General features: G+C 36.6%; 1 protein-coding gene across 8 annotated transcripts in view; it reads left to right on the top strand.

Annotated features, from left to right (window-relative positions):
* The window catches only part of MIPOL1 (mirror-image polydactyly 1), a 173,154-nt gene that overhangs the window by 147,312 nt on the left and 10,234 nt on the right, over window positions 1–15,608 (top strand). For all 8 annotated transcript variants that reach the window (XM_072338782.1, XM_072338789.1, XM_072338785.1 and 5 more), the window contains one exon: window positions 3,660–3,890. In XM_072338782.1, coding sequence (XP_072194883.1) covers window positions 3,660–3,890 — 231 coding nt within the window. The remainder of the gene's footprint in view (window positions 1–3,659; window positions 3,891–15,608) is intronic.

The following is a 15,608-nucleotide window of genomic DNA, read 5'->3' as shown; positions in this document are numbered from 1 at the left end:
GGTGTCTCTAGATGATTTCAGGAGAGAAGGATGAAACTCAGACTACTGTTGTCCTTGGATCCAGATTCACATTTAATTAATTTTGGTGGCATGGGCAAGCATGATCAGTGCTAATTTGTTGAGATATTATCCTGTAAAACCCTTTTATATTAACAGCCAACAAGGGAAGAACATAGTAATGGGCTCTGTCCTACAAGTGCTTATTCTGAAGTTTGGTGAGAGGATGTAATATAAAGAGGATGCCTGAGCTCATGCTTGAGATGAGACACTGACACTGTGATGGGTCATAAGAATGCACAAAATGCAGTCCGCATTGTATATAACGTGCACAACATGGTCTGTGCTAACAAAGCTGGTGCCATCGGTTAAGCTAGTGAAAGATGTTTAGGTGATTGCAGTGGGGAGAAAACAGTACTCTTAACTCTTTTAATTGCAGAGGAAGAAAGGCTAATAAAATATTTGTCTATGGTAGGGCAATGCCATCTACTTACCTGTCTACCAGCTGTCAGGCTCCTGACTCATGTGTTATGCAAACTTGGTCATTTTATATCCTCTGCTTTACAGCAAAATGTCAAAGTTCTTCTAGGTGTTACAGGCTTTTTAAATCTTGTCTTATTGCATTGTTTCCCATGAGTACCTCAGGTGATATTTCCCGGATTTCCATGCTGCCCAACCCTTGGAAGCTTGCAGCAGGATGAATAGACCTCTTCCAAGCCAACCTGAGTGTGGGCTGGCTGCTGAGGGGTCTACAGAACCTGAGTGTCAGAGATATTTGTGGTGAAAACACCACAGGTCAGACCTACATGTGCTTGGGAACACTACAGATGTTTAGCACTGGGGATGAGGAGGAAGGAGAGGACGAATTGGGCATGTTTGGTTTCTTTTTTTTTTTTTCTTTTTTTTTTTTCTTTTTTTTTTCTTTTTTTCTTTTTTTTTTACTTTTTTTTTCCTTTTTTTCTTTTTTTCTTTTTTTCTTTTTTTTTCTTTTTTTTTTTTTTTTTTTCTTTTTTTCTTTTTTTTTTCCTTTAGATAGAAGGTTTCTATGTGTTATTCAGTAATTGCTTCAGGTGGAAAATCATTTCTCACCTTGCAGCAAAAGTATGCCTGGCAAAAAGAGAGAAGTGTTTTAAGAGCAGCACTTTATGCCGTTGACTTTCAGCCAATCTTAAGGCCCTTTGGGAACAGTTATAATTGGTGCAATCTGTAGCAGGCTTGAAGCTGCTCTGGCTTTGAGAGGACCTCATGTTATCTGTTGGAGCTGCATAAGTGACAGCATCACATTTGACTTTCTTCGTCCTGGACACAGAAAAGGCAGCCCATTAATTGAAGCTCTCAGACCAAGCTTGAATAAGAACAGTTATGTCAGAGTAAGCAAAAAGGTTTTTTATAATCAAAATGTGAATTACTTAAATCAACAGTTTGAATGCTTTTGTAAACCGTTCCCCAGGCACAGAACTCTCATTTATTTTTTATTCATAACATCTATATTTTTTTAAGAAATAATCCTCTGGAGATTAATGAAGGAATTTCAAATTAGTATTGTCAACAGGGACTAAATAAAAGCATTTTAGCAAAGTACATATTCTTGAAATTTGACAGTTTTATGATTTTGGAAAAAAAAAAAAAAAAGGTTTTGAAGATATTCAACCATGGTGCCATGCTGGCTTACAAAATACGTATATATCAAAACTGATTGGTCTCTCAGGTGCAATCATTAAGAGTTAAAACGTGTAACTGTGTACTGCATGCTGTATTGCTCAGAGGCAGTCTTTCAGAAGGAGCCCAGTTGCAGCCAGACAGAGACAGTATTTTGAATATAAATAAAAGGCTCTTTTTTTTTTTTTTTTTCATATGTTCTAGAAAGAAGAAAAAAACAAACAAACAAACAAAAACTCACAGCTGGAGCGAAAGCATTAGGATTTTTAGTGTTGTTTTTTTAAAACCAGGGATCCATATATTCACTGAACGATTTACCCTCTCAGCGATTTTTTTGGTTTGTTTGTTTGTTTTCATTTTGTTTTTGTGCCAGGTGTTTAAGAACTGGACATCACTGGTTTTTCATTACCCAGCTTTCAGCATTATTTGCATATCTTTGTATTTTTTCCATGGTGATCAATGCTCAACTGTAGTGGAACTTCAGTCAATAATTTTTATGTGCAACTGTAAAAGTAATTTTATTTTTAGTGAGTCTGTTCTAGGGATTTTAATATCCCTTTATAAATATTTATATTTTCAATATGTCTTCATTTAATTGAAAAGGTTCTTCACTTTATTTTCAGACAACCTCAGGTAGTAGACGTAATGACATACCAACACTCTGACCTTTTAGCTTCTAGATTTCCATTAGCTTATTCACGTTTTGCTTATCTGTGTGTATTATATTTTAGTTTGTATATGATTTTCATCTATGGATTGACAGCAAGAAGGATGTTTTCTGTACAAATACCTTCATAAACTGGGAAGGAAGAAAAGTATGCTGTTGCATACTGGCTACTGACATGCAGAATGTCTCAAATAGTGCAATTAGTCTGCACAGCTACTAGAAATTCACACAAAAATAATTGTTGATGTTTGCATGGTCATTAGTGAAAAGCATGATATCAGGTCATACTCATCAGTACAGCAACAGCTTCTGATATCTGTAAAGTTGTTTTGAAATTACTTACATTATTTACGTAAACACAGTGCTCATTATGATATTCTGCAGCCATCACTTCTGTTATAAATGTCTGCTTTGAGTTTCTTGTACTACCATTGTCATTTTCCACTTTGTTTCCATTCATCATAAAAATATAACTATGAAGAAATGGGAAAAAATCACTGGCAATTCCACAAAGAGCCTTCTGGTGCAGGCTTCTTCACTAGGAATCAGTTATTAGTGTGATTTCTGCCCTTGTACCTTAATAACTCAGTCAGTGTGGCACCTGCTGCTTCCTTGGAAAATAATTCACAATCTAACAGGCTTCCATTTTTTTTCCCAATACATAGTCTTCTTCTTTTTTGAATTTCTTCTCATGACTTATATGTAACCTGCCTGTCCAGCATCCTTCTTTTTGCTTATCATCCTTAGTTATTGATAGCTTTAGTGTTGGTTAGCATTCACAAATGATTCATATTTCTGAATAACCTATCTTAATTATTTGTTTGTAAATCATAGCACTTTTATTCCTTTCATTATATCGAAAAACCCACAGTTCTCAAATAAACCCCCTGTAGTCAATCTGTCTGCTTGCTAAAAAAAAAAAGAGCTGTGCAACATGAGTTAATGGTAGCAGTAATTTATACTGATTAATCCAACTTTATGTAAATCACAGTAACAGTTCATTCCTGCAGGTCATGGAGTGACTGGGAAGATGTTGCAGCTGAAAAATACTTTATAAGTTTTTGTGTAATAGCTTTTTTGCTTTTAAAATATCTGCTAGTTGTTACGTACATTTAGAAGACCTTTGTGGAAATAGAATGTTCTTTTTGTTTTCCATCATCTTTGAAGCAGAACTTATTTCAGTATATATAGATAATATCTATATATAATTTATACATAATAGAACATATTTGGCATCTAGATCCATATATGATAATATTAATTAAACTGAGTGTAGTATTCTTGCAGCTCAGCTTTATGCTGAAACCTAATGAAGTGTATGCTTTTGTTTCCCCAGTTTACACAAACCTTTGTCTCAAGGAGCGAGCCTGAAGGACTGGCTTCACTGTAGTTTCAGTACTTCTGAAGGTGGCCTGAAAGACAGGCAGGATGTTGTGACCATTACCTATGGCCAGCTCGAGGACCTGGCAGTTCAGCTGCAACAAGCTCAGTCCGAGCAGCAGGACACCGAGCTGAAGCTTCAGAAGGCCTTGGAGGCTTTGAAAGAGGCCAACGAGAAGGTTCAGAAGTAAGTCCCTTGCCTTCTTTCAGGAAAAGCTGCAATGGAAAACCAAGAGAAAATATTGTTTCTTCTGGTATTTTTTTCTTGAATGAAAGTTTGTTGCTACTCAGAACAAAGTTCCTTCCAAATTCTTTTTTTTTTTTTTTTTCCTGTTACAGCTGAGATGCTGATGATTTTACCAGTGCTATGGCAATTACTGTGCCTGTCACTCATGTTACAGAAACTGCTTTCTGCACATGCAGTGCACAGGGAAATTATTTCCATTCCCACTGAATGGTTTACACCCATGGCACTCCTATGACAATAGAGCGTGTATAACTGCATGGTAGAATCTGAAAGCTCTCTCATGATTTCTTGTCTGTTACATACGGGGCAGGATTCATTCAACAGGAAATGCTGATGGATTTGTTTAGGAGTGGCTCCAAAATCTCACTGAAATAAGCAGGAAGTCTTTGAGTGGGTGAGCAGAGATGATACCCTCTTTTCCATTGTGTGATTCTCAAAGTTCATCTCCACTGAAGTCCTTATTGTGTTGATAGTTATTACTTGCATGTAAGTTTTTGACAGAATGATTTCTTGGAAATAGGAAAATATGTAGGCAGTACCTCCTCACAGTCTGGCACTTCTTATCTCTGCATTCCTCTCCTCAGCCTCAAAAAACCTTTCCAAGGTCGTCAAGGCTGAACTGATGCAAATTTTCTCATCAGTCTATATTTGTCTTCAACTTCAATGTCTGCAGCATATTTCAAGAGCAGCTAGGAACTGGCTGAGAATATATTGCAGGGACCTAGTGAGAGTTCTTCTTGAGTAAGTAAGAAAGCATTTTAATTCTCCTATTTAAAAATATACAAATTATATATATATATATATATATAATGTATTTGTATCTACCTAAAAAATAATTAATATTAGTATTTTTCATTAAATTTTTATATGAAAGATCTTATTTTCAGTCATCACTTTAAAACCTCCAGTGACTGAGAGTTATTCAGGTCTTTAATATCTACTTGGATGTACTTGAAACTTCAACAGATGCATTAAATGTGCTTGCTGAAAATAAAGCTATGGAAAATAACTACAGCACCTAAAAGTGAGTATTGGTTCTGCCTTTCTGTACAGTGCATAATTTTAAAGTTGATGTTGCATTTCTTTTTATTTATAAACACTTACTGACAATCTACATTTAAGTGAAGGTTTTTGCATTGTTTTTGTTTTGGAGAAGCCTTGTTAAATCCTGTGTAGCCAGAGTGCATGGAGCAGAAATACAGACACAACCTGAACTAAAGTTGCACTGATGCACTGCTATAGTGCAAAGAATTTATGCAATTTAACATGCTCAAATACTTGGGAAATTTTTGGTCAGGTTAGTTTTCATTATTGCTGAGATCAGACCACTGAGCCTATAGCAAAATTAAACAATTGGGTGAAGTCTTTTGATGACAATAGCATGCCCTTTTTACCAAGAAACTGTGGAAATGCTCTGTGCGTCTTCCCAGCACCCAGAGTCATCCACCCCCATCTTATAATTCAACCTGCAAACAGATTAAGCAGCTGAGTTTGTGGAAAGTGTGTTTACTTTGAGCTAAGAACCCTTGTGTGACACTATAGAGATTCCTCTGACACCTCTGGGAGAACTACACAGACAGTTCTTACTCATCAGCAGGGAAACCGGGCTGAGAATTCCCAATTCCTTTGTAGCCTCAACTGCTTCATACAAATCAGTGTTTGGCAATTAGGCAGGAACTCATTTGTTAGCTTTGCTTTATATTTCTAAGATGTAGGACGCTCTACATTTCAAAAAGGAACTAGCAATTTATAAACCTGTCAGCTGAAAGGCTTCATGATATTAATTGCACTGGTATTAATTATTAGCAGTCATAAGAGCATGCTTATTGTGAATGGAAATGTGATGCTAAGATTTGTCATGTAAGTAGGGTTTTTAAATGTCTCTTTGCCTAACTTATTGTTCTTGTAAATACCTAAGTAACATTTAATTCTGACGTAAGAGACACACTTAGGAACTATACAGAATAGTTTATCAGTGTTGTTCAGTAAAATATCTGAATAAGTAACTACAGTTAAAAATTAGAAGAGTAAAATAATTATGAGCTTCCCTAAAAAAGGACATAATTAGAGTAATTAATGTTGAAGAAGGGTGTGCTTTGTATCTTTGTATCATGTAATTTATTAATGCTCGCTGTGCCTTTGCAAATTGATTCTCTGGCTATAATTTCATTAGTTTGTGTACTTGCTTGCAATTATTGCTTTCTAAGTGCAAGATCCAAGTCAGAACAGTGTTCCTGGGCTCTCTTGTCATCAGGACACAAAGCATCTAAAAAATTTCTGGATCCTGTCCCACATGAAACAGCAGCTGGGAGCCAGAAGGGGAATATGTTGGAATCTGCTTATAGTGAACTTAGATGTAGTCAAATTCTGTTGACACTGAAAAAGGGTAAACATCTCCCATCAGCTTGCTGCAGTGTGATGGATGCCTGCTCTTCCCTGAGAAGCAGATAGGGGTGGTGTGAAACAAAATAGTGACGGGCAGAGAGTGCCTGCATAGATTTAGTAGCATTTGTTTGAATGTATTTTGGTATTGAAACACTAACAAGATATAAATTAGACTTTAAAGAAAGCATTATTCTAGTTTATAAATCAAATACACATTTAAACTGTGCAGTGTATGTTAATAAATACATGTTCATGTACACATAACAGCACATACATTTTCATTTGGAAATCATAAAAATCTGCAGGACTCTTAAGATTTTTAACTGACGCTATACTCTAATTTTCACTGTGTCATTAAGGTTCACAAAGGACAAGGACAGAGGCACAGGACCCCCAGGAGCATTGGCACAGTGCCACAGCCTCACAAGTGCATCCTGCCAAAGCCAGCAGTCAGCTGCTGAGCCTTCATCAGGGAGGTGGGTTGACCTGGAGAAGGTGGCCAGAAAACCTGGAAAATTCATTATTTTCTCTGCCAGCAGGAGAAGGGAGGTGTTTTAAAACTGCCCTTCCCACTGGAACCTCTGGGATCAAGGAGTGGCTGCCAATGTCAGTGAGATCAGAGGAGGCCATAATGTAGTAGCAAATCAATATGAGCCAATTATCACTAAAGGTTGAGGCCACTTTTGATGCTTTTTTTTTTTTTTTTCCCCAGGAATTGTTCTATTTTTCTTCAATGGAAATTGCAGCTGGAGTGAATTTTAATGCAGTTTATTTACTGAGGCTTTTCTCACAGTTTAATGCCTCTAGCTCAGGAAAGTGCAGCTCTGTGTTTGTGAACACAACCTTTGAATGCTCATATAGCTGTATGCAGGAGATGGCAGTGGAGGGTACGCATGTAGAATTTCTGCGTAGTCCTCTAAAAGTAAACGCACAGCCATGCAGTAATGGTGCAATGCTAAAATATACAGTTATGAAAATAATCATAAATTGTGTTAAGTATACTCCCAGTGCACTTTAAGGTAGTTCTTAGTGTGAACAAAGCAAGTCCAGAAGTAATATAAAGCAGAAAATTTCTCACTATTTTGCTGTACCTCCTAAGGTGTGCTGTTTGGCCACCTGGCTTTCGTTGTTGTTGGAACACACCCATACATGAGTGGTCGCGGGTTTCCCGCTAGCATTTCTGAACATGATTTCTCTGTTATCAGAGTTGTTCACATAGGTTTGCTTTTTAGCTAACGCTGATAAATAAGTCCATCAATAAGACAGCAGAAACAAACAGTTCTTACCAGCATTTGCCAGAGTATAAAAATGAAAAAAATTAAGACTGAGCATTTAGTAAGTGATTGGAAGCCCCTTCTGCTACAAGTAAAGCTAATCTGCCCTGCCAGTACAGGAGCCGTGTGCATTTCACATGGATGTCCAGGACATTCTCCAGTGCTCACTGGAGGGCCTAATCTCTCCCAGAATGATCGGAGCAGCACAGTTCAAGAACAAGAATGAATATTTGAATAATCACACCACAATGCGAGGTGACCTTCCGACAGGGGACTGACCAGATACACATATGGATTTTGGAAAGACGCTCTGATGCTCTTTTTTAACACAGCTGTGAGAAGAATGTGGCTAAGACCCAGTAGTCTTTCTGGAGTATAGTTGGCAAAGGAAACCATGAGGAGAAGAGAAATTAACACATGGGTGTAAGAGAGTCCGCTTCATTGATGCGATCTGAGGGGAATGTCTAATGACTGGAAGAATCAAACTTGGCAATGAAAACACAAAGCTCTTTTCATCAATTCAAACGCAGCCTCTAAAGCTGCAGATGGTTACCTCCAGCCTTGCCTATTCAGTGCGGGGTTGTGTAAAATGGCACTTTGGTGAATACTAATAGATCAAAACAAAGATTTAATAACATAAAGATGGAGTGTTCATTTTTAAATGACAATACAGGTCAGTGTCTCAGAAAAGAGTAAAATAAGTATCTTTATGTATAGGTCTAAGGTCCCTGGAGATTTTTAACTGCAAACATGGTATCTTTAATGTACAGATTGTATTCAGTACAGCACAGCTATGCAGGGAGCAGGCTAAACGCAAGCAGTTCTGATTTATTATACCAATAGAGACTCTTTGCTACATGCAAATGTTGTTAACTAGTTATCTCCCTTTTAAAATCATACCTACATATATTTAGTTGAAGTCCATATTGTAGCTTGTATGCTTTCAGTCTCTTGTTGTAGATAAGAATGGAGCTAGTTAATTAGAAATTGCAGGCAGAAGCGCTACACAAAAGAAACAAGTTGCACATTCACCCGGACTTAGAGCTGTTTGTTTTGGATGTAATACCAAATGTCAGATAACTTGACTGGTTTTATTTTAAATTTTGAAGATACGTGTCTTTTGTTTTCTTCCTTCAAAAGAATTAATATAATTTGATTTCTTATTTTATCAGGATGATACACTTAGGAGTTCACAATCCCCTGTCTATGCTAGACTGCTATTTTTTTTATTTTTTTTTAATTACAAAAGTGCATTCTGGTGAATTGGAGATCATGTTATCTACTGGCGATGAGAAGTACAACTTTATAGATATTAATAGTTTTGCTGATTTGTGTCAAAAGTGATTTTGCTTTTAATGAAAGCACTACATTGTCTGCTACTGTGGATTTCTGCTGGGATTGAATAGTTCGTAATCTTTTAATATCATACAGGGAATTTAACTGATGCTGGCATTTTGAAATGTAAAGGAAGTTCTAGTGACTTCTTGAAGAATGTAAACTTAGAGGTAGTTTCTTAGTTACAGTAAACTAGCTTAGCTCTGTTGCACTGAATTGCATTAATTTGTCCTAAGGATCTGACCTCTAGATTGCTATGAAATAGATGCTGGTGGCTACATTCAGAAGACCAGTATGTGATAGCAAAGTGCTACGAATCTATTGCTTACCGTAACAAGCAGTAGAAGTCAATGGTTATGAGAGTTTGCATGGAAGGAGTTGTGGGAGGAAACTCTTGTAGCAGTCAGAATACCAATGAAAATCAGCAATAGTTCTGGACTCTCAGAACTGGATCAAAAGTCATTAAAGGATATTCAATGTGGAAAAAAACTGCTTGATGAGGACTGATGTGTTGGCTGCTTTGTGCGATGATTAAAAGCAGATTATAAACTCCATGGGGCCCATAAGAGATATACAATCTCCACAGGCGGGGTTTTATAGTGTTTAGGAAACCCACACTAGCCAGATGGAAGATTCCCAGACACGCAAAACTACCACATACCCCAAAGAATTCTGCAGTGCAGCAAAGCTGATGTAAAGTTTCTTTGGCATGCAAGGCATGAAGAAGAACATAAGAGAATCTGAAATGCAAAATCTAGTAACAAGCATATCATGTCTCATATGAAAATATTACTATTAACTAGGGTACCAAAAACAGACAGTGTGAAATTATCAGGTTTAGGGGTAATAGGCTTGGAAGTGGTCTGCTTAAGGAATTAGGTTTAGTGAGGAATTAAGACTAATTGAAATATATTGAAGAAGTCATGTGTGATCTAACTGAAAACAGTACATAGCAGGGACAGAATTTATTTAAATACTTGGAATTCTGCACTAACACAAGTGACTTCTCTCAGAATAATTCCCCTCAGTTTGCACAAATGTGCCTGGTGAAATAATGAATTGAAAAGTCTGATAGAGATACCTACTTGCTGCAATAAAACCATTTAGTAAGCCAGTGAGGTTGTACTCAACTTCAGATAAATTCAACATTGAGTAAAATCAGTGTAAAATTCACTCCGTTTTGAGGAAATAAATTATTGAACTAGTACTGAAATCTAAGCAAATTTAGTCTCTCGTGGCATATTCTCAACCTTTCTTGGTAGGCGGTGTTTCAGTATCACCAAGCGGATCTTGTTTACCTTGGTTTACCTAAGGTGCCATTCATACTGTTCGAAAGGAAATACATCACTTTTGCAAAGCTGTAGTGAAATGTGTGTTCAGCACTGAATTATATTATCTTAACTGGATGACACTTTGTTTTCCAGTTAGCATTTGAAGACTGGGATGGAGGGAGCTGCAGATTCTAACTGCCGCTAATACTAATAGCTTCCCAGCTCAGAGAAGAGAAGGCTTGTGTTAGCATATGTAAAAAACTTCTGACTGAGTAACATAAAAACTCTTTGATTTAGAAGCACCCTTCCCTTATAGCTGTTGTTACAAATCCCATCCAAAGTGCTGCCAGGCTCTCTCTGCAGTCCAGAGGGTGAATGTACTAATGATTCATAATGTCTTCTGTCATCTTTTTGTTGGAGAATGGCCCTTAGTAGATCGTACTGTGTTTTCAATACCAAAAGTATAGTCTGCAATACTGCCACAGCAGGTTGTGGAATATCAATTTAATGGATATCTTGGGTGTCATAAGTAATAGTGAGGTCTTTAGCATCTGACTGAACATTATCCTGGCATCAGTCATGAACAGTGTGCATCTAGCAGAATAAAGGCAAAAAAATCCCAACCAAAATGGAATTACAGATAAGTCTTTCCTGCATTCCTTGCACAACCAAGATGTCCACTGACTGCAGGGACTTTCACATGGATGAAGAACACAAAGCTGAGCATACAGTCTAAGTGAAGTGTTTGTTTTCTTTGTGTAGCTATGATTTACATTTACTTAACCTCTGTAAATTGTGGATTGCAGTGCAATACTTTTCTTAAAGTATGGGTAGTTACAATATGAACACAAATATTTATCATCATTTGAATATTTATCATCTGTCTTTCAGGAAAATATAAGCAGTGCTGAAACTTCATTCTCTCAAACACTAAAATGTGTTCTATGAAAGTCAAATGTTTTCAGAGTCAACATAATCACTGCATCCTAGTTTTTGACCTGTGTGTTCATTTACAGTTTGCTTATAGCTGCTTCACAGAGATGGAAGTTTGTAGATTACAACATGGTTTTATTGATTTATCAGTAGCAAAATACACTAAGTACTCTCAGTAAACTGGATTGGCTAGCTCTTGGGTTTGTATTGTATAATATCAGCTTGTTGTGGAATACTTCAGAGCAAAATCAGAATGTTGGCATATTTAACATAAATGGTATGAACCAGACTTGCAAAGACCAATATTTAGTAAGGCCAATAATACAAACAAATTAGATTTTGAAGTTGTTTGCCCAATAGGAGGAAGCATTCTGACACAGTATTTGTAAGTTTATAGATAACTGTTCTATGAAAAAAAATAATAATAATAACTTTGGGAAACAGATTGAGTTCTCCTTGAAGTGAGGAAAGAGAACTTTTTCTCAGACTTGCTTTTCTACCAAGATGATAAAACAAGTATCACAGCAAATAATCGTTTTCTTGAATATTTTATATCCAAATAAAATAAATTCATGGCATGTGCATTGCCGTTACTAAATAGTATTTGGTTTGTTTGCAAGAGTCATTTATTTGTGGCTTGGCTGAGGGAATAAAAATAAATTTGCGGTACTTTCTGTTAATACTCATACTGTTTCCTAACATATGCAAAAGACTGAATACTGTAAATCTATGTGTAGAAGCTGAACAAGAAATACCAGGCTTACTGAAGCTTCTGAATTACATATAAACTTTTGGAGTATTGCTGGATTAGTCACCATCTGATAGAAATTATTGAGAAGGCCCAATCCAGCAAAGTATTTAATTTTAAGCAAGCTAAATATTCTCCCACTCCTTATAATTAAGTGTACTTTACTGAAGCAGGTACTAGTTCTTTAGCAAGTGTGTGTGCGTGCGTGTGTGTGTGTGTATAAATAAGCACTGTTCGTGTTTCTAATCTGATACTTTCATTTAAGTAATAGCCAGATGTTTTTAGAGTCTTTTAATTTTTTAAACAAGAATGAAGTATTAATTGTGTTTGTAGACATGAGCACTAATTAACCCTATAGTGCCCTGTTTTACTGGCAAATTACTCAACTCCCCTATTCTGGTTTTTTGCCGTACATGGGTTGAATATAAGGACAGAGATCTAAAGACTGACTTGTCATAAGACATAAATCTTTAGGATCAAATTTTATCATTCTTCTTTCAGATTATGGAGTTTTTGCCTGTAGAAAGTATCAGAATTCATCCTTTGGATGGAAGTCACTGCAGATATTAGAGATATGAATAAAAAAATGACTGTATTTTGCACTTTATTCTAGGTCTCACAGTACATCAGTTTCTATTACCTCATACTTTTATTTAGCAATATAATCATATAAATGATTTGAAGGATGTAGTAAGTGCACATGTACATATGAAAAAAGGAATATCCTAAACAGAAAAGTACACAAAAGACAATTCAAAGGACTCCATTTTTAAACACTGATGCTTTTCAAGAATATTAGTAGTTTTGATGTAAAAACAAATTTTTATGCTTGTGTCGGTGGAAATTAAAAGCTATTTTTCCTAGAATCAGTCTCATTCATGTCACTATCAGGCAGAATTGCTACCAAGGTTTAAGTCTAGTTGAGAAAAATTAAATCTGACTTCAAAATTAGCTCCAGGAGCAGTGATTCTTTCCTAATTCAGCCTCGCTCATGAACTCTCTCACCTCCCAGGAACAGGAGAACAGAGATGTGACACTGAAACTCATTTCCAGTTGCATGTAACCTGTAGAAAAATGGGCCTAGAAGGCCAGTGCAAAAGAAAAATATTATGTAAATTGTCTGCAAGAGTCTGTTGGAGACAGTTCAGGTACCTGCTTCTGCAGAGAGCTTGCTGAAGCTTAGAAGTGGGACAAATTCTCTTTTCTTTCATGGCTTCAAATGATTGGTAACATGGTGAAAGGTCTCTGATGTGCTTTAAGTAACACTACACATTTGTAGAAGACACCTTAGTCTGTGATGCTGATTCTCAGCTAATATTTTAAAATCCCATTTTGTATGTGTGAATGAGCAGTGAGGCATTTTTTCTGGTTTTGTCCCTACACGTAGGACTCCGTCTCCATTGCAACATCACTGTAATAAGCTTCATGCTGATAACATCTATCTGTCATACTAAGAGAGATTTTTCATGCATGAATTTTTTTTCTTTTTTTTTTTTCCTGATCCACTACTGAGGAAAGACTGGTCTTATTTTCTCTAGAAATATTTTTTAGGAGGATGACTAAGTGTGAGCTGCCATGCATCCAGGAGACGTCTGTGGGCATCCTTGCCTTAAACCAGACGGGTGGGGAGCTCTACTACCAGTCTGAGCCCGTTATGAAGGGCTTATCACAACTGGGAGCTCCACTGAATCCTTTCTTCTTGCATCCAAACCTTCTTTTCTTTTGTTCTTTGGTCTCTCCAGTTCCACAGAATTCATTCCAATGTGGACAGCATCACGTGAGTTACACAAGAGAGAATGTCGACTGAAATACATCAAACCTATTTAAATATAATTATTTTAATGTATAGGTCAAGAATTTGACAGTATTTTATAGGAAGGAATTTTCTTGCCACAAGTTCCAGATTGCTTTTGGTCACAAGGATGGGATCACCTCAGGGAGACAGAACATTGCCGAGTGCTGCCTAGAGCCAGCAAGTCTGCATCAGGTTTTGTAAAATATTTGTGGAATCGTGAAAAGCTAATGGTTATGATATCAAGAGGAGTCAGCCAAAGTTGTGTTGTGGTGGGGTGGACTTGGTAAACAGCCTGAGCATTGCACCAGTGTTTGAGATTATATGAACTCGTTGTAAGCAGTGCTTGACTAGAACATGCTCAAAAGTGGTGGAACTGGCAACTGAAAAGTTCAGATCTTGCGCTACAAGGAAAGCTTGTTACAAATACACAGAACAGTATAATATGATGACTTATTTCATACTGATCCTTTTAAAGTTTAGAGTCTCTTAGTAATCTCATTTCCTACAGATTCTTATGAGTATTAACAAACGACTGTTCCTGCATCAGAAATCCTCTTTGTTTTGTGCATATTAGTTGTTTTTGGCATTATATTTTTTACTTCTTTGTTGTTGTTGTTGTTTTGTTTTTGTTTTTTAATATTCCTGAAGAGGAATTTACAACAAAACAAAAGTTGTTACAGAGTAGGTTCTTTCTGCATTTACTGAATTATGTCTCATCTGAATGTGGAATAAGAGGGTTAAGTAGCCAAGAGAAATGTGCTCTTCATTCAGCAATTTTAGACTCTAATTCTGTAGGCATTTATGCCTGTACTTTTTACTGTACTTCTTGTACTTTCTTACTACATGAGGAACCCAGTCCAGGTCAAAACTACTTGTATATGAGGTTAAACAAGAAAAAAAAAAAAAAAAAAAAAAAAAAAAAAAAAAAAAAAAAAAGACAGGTCTTTTCTGTCATCTTAGATGGCTGAGCTTCAACAGGTCATTTCCCTTCCGTGTGTCCCTGTGTGCTGTTTTTGCCATGTGCATGGTGCAAAACAGGCTTGATGTCTGCCTTTTAAACACATAACATTTCTGACCATCCTTCTGGATTGTGAGTGTTCAAAGGAAAGAATATTTGCTTTTCTGAGACTGTATTGCTCTCAAAAAGAAGGTGGGGAACTGTTCAGAGACAGAATAAACCTGCCTGTAAATCATGGCTCTCTATTGATACTTTTCATTATTACCAAAGGACAGGACTAGTTTTCTTCAAAACTGAGAGGAAGTATCCACTTTTCTTTCCTCTTTTCAAATGAATAAATACTCTGACAGGATACTTTGTGTGGTGAAGATACATTAGCAAAAAAGTTAAACTGCTAGCTTTTCTTAGGCAGATGATGGGGAGTTCCAGCAAGAAAATCTAGGAGAGCCTTGCCTAGTCATATCACCACAAACAATGTGGAAATGCTGTCACAGTGAAGAGCAGGCTTATGTGTCAAGGTTTCTCCTAGAAAGAGTCTGTGATACCAGGAGAGTGGAAACAGTAACTGCCAGTCCTAAAAGTATTTCAAGCTTATGGAAGGAGGTATAGAAAAGGGTTTTCTATAACAAGTAGTAAACTTTGCATAAAACTAGTATATAAACTGTGGGACTGAAGCTGGAGTTAATTAGGTAAAGCTCTGTGATCTGATTAAATAATGTGATGAGTATCATTTGGCCTCCAGTATGCCAATATATTCTCTATTTCAATTACTTTTTATTTCTTAACTCTTTAATGCCAGTCTTGTGCTCAGATCTGAAAGTTGGATCCCGCAGAACAGGTCCCTGTCTGATCTAAAGTGCAAGTACATTATAGATTTCAATTTACTGAAGCTGATGATGCCATAGCATAATGATTTCAGGGTCTTTCTTAGAAGCTCATTTATTTTAGACGATTGGTGT

Source organism: Excalfactoria chinensis, chromosome 5, assembly GCF_039878825.1.
Source record: "Excalfactoria chinensis isolate bCotChi1 chromosome 5, bCotChi1.hap2, whole genome shotgun sequence".
NCBI lineage: Eukaryota > Metazoa > Chordata > Aves > Galliformes > Phasianidae > Excalfactoria > Excalfactoria chinensis.
This window is presented reverse-complemented; position numbering and strand designations above follow the sequence as displayed.